General features: G+C 48.9%; 2 protein-coding genes across 3 annotated transcripts in view; both read left to right on the forward strand.

Moving 5' to 3' along the window:
- LOC118424132 overlaps positions 1-5,814 on the forward strand; it is a 10,960-nt gene extending 5,146 nt beyond the window's left edge. The window contains exon 2 of one of the 2 annotated variants that reach the window (XM_035832630.1): positions 2,105-5,814. In XM_035832630.1, coding sequence (XP_035688523.1) covers positions 2,105-5,217 — 3,113 coding nt within the window. In that variant the 3' untranslated portion in view covers positions 5,218-5,814. Of the gene's footprint in view, positions 1-240 lie in introns of both variants that reach the window. The other variant, XM_035832629.1, reaches the window with a different exon arrangement.
- Positions 1-6,680, forward strand: part of LOC118424133 (calcium-activated chloride channel regulator 1-like) — a 75,787-nt gene that overhangs the window by 39,567 nt on the left and 29,540 nt on the right. The window lies entirely within an intron of this gene.

A 6,680-nucleotide genomic window follows, 5' to 3' on the forward strand; every position in this document is an offset into this window, starting at 1 on the left:
TACAGCCATGCAGTTTATACTGGCTATCTTTTATCAGCAACTGGTTGATTTAAGCTGTGATAAAATGTCTTTACCAGAACTTGATTTTTATGTCATCCTAAACAGTAAACACTACGCCATAGTTATGTTATGTTAATGTTATGTTATGACGTCAGCGGTGTCCCGGATGTTCTCCGCCATATTGTTGAAGAGTATCCAGAACGTTCATCCCTTGCACTCGCGTCGTCCTTTGCGATCCTGGTAGTTCACTACTGACGTGGTAGCAGCGATAGGATTCGAACTACCCACCAAGACAAAAAATTGCCGGGATACGCTCCTTAAACGACCGTGATGGCATCGAATCGCACTCGGAAACAGTGGCCTCTGACAACATCGGAAACCATAACATCATTCGAATCATGGAAAAACAACCTGGTCTACGGCCTATCGCTTGATCCCAACTTTGCTCCCTTTCTCGCCCCCGGCGCCACGTGGCAAAAGCAGAGCCGAGGGGTGGAAAATCGCGGCTTAGTGGCTGACGGTGAAGACGTCCCGGAAGCTCAGAGGAAAACAGCAGCACAGAAGGCCGCCATTTTGGACATGCTCCTTGGCCAGATCGCCAATTTCTGCCCTATCATCGCCAGATCTCGCATCTGCAAGGCAAGTGTGTCTCTGAACGACATATGGCAAACTATTCGCTTACACTTTGGGTTTCAGTCCACGGGGGGATATTTCCTCGACATCGCTAATATTAAGCTGGAACCAAACGAGAAACCGGAGGATTTGTACCAACGATTATGTGCCGCTGTAGAAGATAGCATGCTCACTGCGGCAGGGCCTATCACTCACCACGGGGAGGCTATGACGGCTGACGAAGAGCTCACACCGTCTCTCGAAAACTTCATTGTCTTAACATGGCTCAAACTAATCCATCCTGACCTCCCAGCGCTCATCAAGCAACGGTATGGCCCTGAGCTTCGAAACAAGACTCTAGCCTCCATTAAGCCAGAAATATCCTTGGCCTTGTCGTCTCTCTTGGACGAACTTCGTAGCACGGAAGACATCCGCACTCTCCGTCTCACTCAGAACCGCCAGCCGTACCGGAAGTACCCATCCACCCGCCCCCAAGGCGCCAAGACCAAGTTCAAGACTAACTCTAACACCAAGAGTAGCCCAGCTACGTGTCCACTTTGTGAACAGGTAGGCAGACCAGCATTTGACCACTATCTAAGTGTCTGTCCGTATCTCCCTGCAAAGGATAAGAAGTACATGGTGCGTACTCGTGCAGTAGAGATAGATGATGTGTATGACGTTGATGATGACATCCACTCTGATGAAGAGGAGGAACCCAGTATTTGTCAGGCCAAAACCATTTCTCCTGTACCAGAGCCATCTCCTCATGTGTCACGTGTTGCTATCCGTGCATCCCCACATCTAGATGCCTTTCATCATGGACAAACTGTACGCATTTTGTTGGATTCTGGTGCAGAGTCTAGCATGATACGAGCAGATGAGGCGAAGCGACTCGGCTTGCGCATCAACCCAAACACAACACAGACCCCAAGCCAAGCAGATGGAGGTCGTATGTCAGGTATGCTAGGAGAATGCACGACAACATTTTACCGGCAGAAACTACCACTTCGCTTTGAAGCCCTTGTTGTCACAGATCTTGCCTCTCCAATCATTGCAGGCAGCCCTTTCCTGGAAGCAAACGGGTTCACTATTGACTTCACTCAACGCCAGATCCGCCTCCCAGATGGGTCCATCTCCAGTTACACTCCATCCGTCAAAAGACACAACCCGCACATCCACCGGATCTCCCACAACCTGATTCGCATGCAGGACAAGTCAACCACCCTGTGGCCCTCTGACTTCTTGGAACTCCAACTACCCGAGGACCTGAAAGACTACCCTGATGTCGCCCTTGAACCCCGTCTTGATTCTCTTTCCACCCAGCAGGCAAAGGCGTTCCACCAGGGTACGTACCACAATATTGCAGGCTACATAAGAGTCCCAAACATCTCGTGTGCACCTGTCCACATCGCAAAGAACATGCATCTCTTTAATGCTGTGCCAGTGGTCTCGGTTGTCTCTCCCTCCCCAACTCTGCGGTCTTCAACTGTTCCCCCTGACCAACCACCTTCGTACCAACATCAGCCTTTCTCTGACTCCGTCCATCTCGATCCAAACAACATCCTCAATTCTACTCAGCGGTATGCCATGTCATCAGCCCTTCAAGAGTTTGACCAGGTTTTCAACCCCCAGTTTCCTGGCTACAACGGCGCAGTCGGCCCCATCCAGGCCGTAGTCAACATGGGTCCAGCGCAGCCCCCACAACGTAAGGGACGTCTTCCCCTCTATGGCAAAAACCGCCTCGTCGAGTTGCAGCACACCTTAGATGACCTTGAATCCAAAGGCGTCATTGCTACTCCAGAGGATGCTCAGACGGTGGTGGAGTATTTGAATCCATCATTTCTCGTCAATAAACCAAATGGCGGACATCGCCTCGTCACAGCATTCACCGACGTGGCAAAATATTGCAAGCCTCAACCATCGCTCCTGCCAAACGTTAACATGGTCATGCGCCAGATAGCGTGTTGGAAATACATCATAGTCTCCGATCTTACCTCGGCATACCATCAAATCCCTCTACACCCGAACTCTCGCAAATATTGCGGCATTGTCACCCCGTATAAGGGCATCAGAGTGTACTGCCGCAGTGCCATGGGAATGCCAGGCAGTGAGACAGCACTGGAGGAGCTGATGTCACGCGTCTTAGGTGATCTGTTGATGCGTGGAATCGTCGCCAAAATTGCCGATGATTTGTACTGCGGAGGAAACACATTTCAAGAACTCCTCGCCAACTGGAAGGAAGTCCTAACTGCCCTCCAGGCCAGCGACTTACGCCTTTCCCCGTCCAAAACCATCATCTGTCCAGCAACTACCACGATTCTAGGATGGCACTGGAACCAGGGCCAGATATCAGCCTCTCAACACACATTATGCACGCTGGCTACATGCTCTCCACCCCCATCCATCACAGCCCTACGCTCCTTCATTGGGTCTTACAAGGCCCTGTCTCGCGTCATTCCAGGCACATCGGTACTCTTGGGACCGTTAGACAACCTGGTCGCAGGCCGATCATCCGGCGATCCCATCCAATGGTCAGATGAGATGCTTGAGGTATTCCGCAAGGCTCAGCGGGGCTTGGATCAGCATCAAGCGGTTGTTCTCCCTAGACCGGATGACGAACTCTGGTTAGCAACCGATGCCGCTGCCCGCCCAACTGGCATAGGCGCCACGCTCTTCCTTCGTCGCAACAACAACACAAGGGTTGCTGGCTTCTTCAGTTGTAAGCTTAAGCCACACCAGCGCCAATGGCTACCATGCGAACTAGAGGCCCTTGCTATAACATCCGCCCTGAAACATTTCAAGCCGTTCTTTATACAGACAACTAAACCAGCATTTCTGGTCACAGACTCCAAACCGTGTGTCCAGGCGGTGGAAAAGCTACGCCGAGGCGAGTTCTCCCACAGTCCACGAGTGTCCACCTTCCTTGCCGCTATAAGCCAGTTCCCGATCAGTGTTCAACACATCAGCGGTAAACACAATCTATCTACCGACTACGCCAGCCGCCACGCCCTGGAGTGTTCTGACAGCAAATGCCAAGTCTGCTCCTTCGTCCATGCCCTCAGTGAGGAACCAGTCATTAACACCACCACGCTTAGTTCGGCGTCTAACCTAGACCTCCCAGTGTACACCAGTCGCCAGGCTTGGCACGCCATCCAGAACTCGTGTTCTTCATTACGACGGGTCTTCGCTCACCTTCAGCAAGGCACACGCCCATCAAAGAAGGACACCAAAGCCCGTGATGTTAAGTCCTACCTGTCACGCGTTACCATCGCTCCCGACGGTCTATTGATTGTTCCCAACAGAGATATGTTTGGTGTCACACGTGATCGCATAGTGGTCCCCCGTCAGGTGGCCCACGGCCTGGCTACAGCGATTCACCTCCGGATTGGCCACCCCACCTGCCACCAACTCAAGGCTGTCTTCTCCAGGTATTTCTTTGCCTTAAACATGGACGCCGTTCTCCACCAGGTCTCGGATGCATGTGACCAATGTGCCTCCCTCAAACGCCAACTACCCATCCCTCCGTCCTTCACCACACAACCACCTCCTTCAACGGTCCTCACCTCGTTCGCAGCAGATGTGATGAGACGAGCCCGCCAACAAATCCTTGTTGTCAGAGAATGCAGTACCTCCTTCACAAGTACTCAGCTCATCAGCGGCGAAACATCCACCAGCCTCAGAGATGGACTAGTTGCATTGTGCACTCCACTTCGTCTCCTGGATGGTCCTCCTGCTGTCATACGTTGTGACCCAGCCCCAGGATTCCAGGCCCTGATCAACGACCCCTGGTTGACAGAACATCGTCTCCAGATTGAAGTAGGGCACCACAAAAATGTCAACAAAAACCCTATTGCAGAACGCGCCATTGAGGAGCTGAGAGAGGAACTCCGTAAGATTGACCCTCTTGGCCAACCTATCACACCCGCCCAACTAGCCGTGGTCACGGCCTCCCTGAACACAAAGGTCCGATCCAACGGCCTCTCATCGCGAGAGTATCTGTACCAACGAGACCAATTCAGTGGCGAGCAACTCCCACTTTCCGACAACCGTCTCCTCGAAGAACAACACCGCCGTCGTTCCGAAAACCACGCCCCCAGCGCCAAATCCAAATGCCCCAAGGCAGGGCTCGCGCCCACTCCCACCTTCCATGTGGGAGACTTAGTCTATGTCCATTCAGATAGAGACAAATCCCAAGCTCGCAGTCGGTACCTAGTCACAGCAGTGGAAAAGGACTGGATCTATATCTCCAAGTTTATCGGTCGCCAGCTGCGTGCTAGATCCTACAAGGTTCGATCAGCAGAATGCTATCCTATCCCATGCCAGGTGCCACCGCAGCAACGCCAGACTGTCCCCTCTGACGATGACAACAACGACGATTCTGACCCTGAAGACCCTATTCCTTCAGTCCCGGCAAACGATCCGGTTCCAGCAGAAGACTTGGTTCCAGTCAACGGCCCCCTACCAGAACTTAACGACCCACCGAACACTCCTCCCCCTCTGCCAGAACTCCATAACCCACCGGACACTCCTCCTCCCTTGCCCCAACGCCAGTCCGACCGATGCAGACGACAGCCGCGGTACCTGAAAGACTTTGTGCTGTCATAGTCTTAGTGTGACGAAAAGTTATTTTCAAGACCTGATGTATCCCTGAGTAATACTAGTACGTACTCACATAGTCCAAACAGATAAACACTTAATGCCAGATATGAAGTATCACCATATATACTCGTGTATTCCATAGTTAGTGTAAACAACAGTTATCGTGTACTTCACGGTTATATAAGTCCTGATTCTTAACATAGTTCACACCAGATTGTATACTCCAAAGTTACCTAGGTCCTGATTCTTACCATAGCTCATAGTCATACCATGGTAGTGCTCGTAAACTCCAAAGTTACTTAGTTGAGATAACACCATATATTCATAGCTTAGATACTCATAGTCATATCATGGTAGTGTACGTATAAACCCCAAAGTTACTTAGTTGAAATAACACCATTTATTCATAGCTTAGATACTGACCACAGTTGAAATTGTTAAGCACATGTTCGTTCTTATCACTCACAAAAAAAAGGAAAAGAAGAGTAAATCACGCCATAGTTATGTTATGTTAATGTTATGTTATGACGTCAGCGGTGTCCCGGATGTTCTCCGCCATATTGTTGAAGAGTATCCAGAAGTTATTAAACCGTGCTGCGTTCATCCCTTGCACTCGCGTCGTCCTTTGCGATCCTGGTAGTTCACTACTGACGAAGCTTTTCTAGAGTATAGAAGGAATAGTACTGACACTACTGATCAATGTTCATCAAGTTGTTCTTTTTCAGCCCAGACTATTGTTGATAAGGTAAGGGTATTTTTAGAATCAGTACCGCACTTTAGTGACCCAGGTTTTGATAGAGACAACTTTGTAAGAAGACAGGAATTATTGAGAATGGAATTAGAAGGTATAGAAGATGACTTCAAGGAGTTTTGTTCCACAGCATGTGCCCGGGATGAAGTATTTTTGTTTTGGCACAGATTTGTTCATGATGACTTTATGGCATATATTTCTCTTTTCATAGCAATTAGATCAGGGAATTGGAATTTGCGTTTGTATTCATACAAAATGATGGCACCCCTTTTCCATGCCTTTGACCATGTAATATATTCTAGAATCATTCCCTTGCATCTTTGTGATATATTGTCTTGTCCTGACCATATTCTCAGATATTTCCAAGAGGGGGGATTTGTTACCAGTATTAATTCTGTTAATTATTCTAATGTAGCTTTAGATGAGAGTCATGAAATGTTGATAAATAGGGACACAAAAGAAGTTATTACAGGGCCTAACAAATTTGTAATTGAAGATCTTGTTCTGTTTTTACCATATCGAGCTAAATTGATTAAACAAGTTAAAAAACAAATTCTTGTCAAAACAAATTGTAGAACTCAAACTGATCTTAGTCCGACTATCATTGAACAAGAAAGGCTGAATATTGTTTATTATGCAAAAAAAGTTGTAGATGCCGGCATTTTTTCTGCCCTTGTACATGATAGATGTCTGTCCCAACCATTTACAGGAGCTTCTA

This window comes from Branchiostoma floridae, chromosome 10 (genome assembly GCF_000003815.2).
Source record: "Branchiostoma floridae strain S238N-H82 chromosome 10, Bfl_VNyyK, whole genome shotgun sequence".
Taxonomy (NCBI): domain Eukaryota; kingdom Metazoa; phylum Chordata; class Leptocardii; order Amphioxiformes; family Branchiostomatidae; genus Branchiostoma; species Branchiostoma floridae.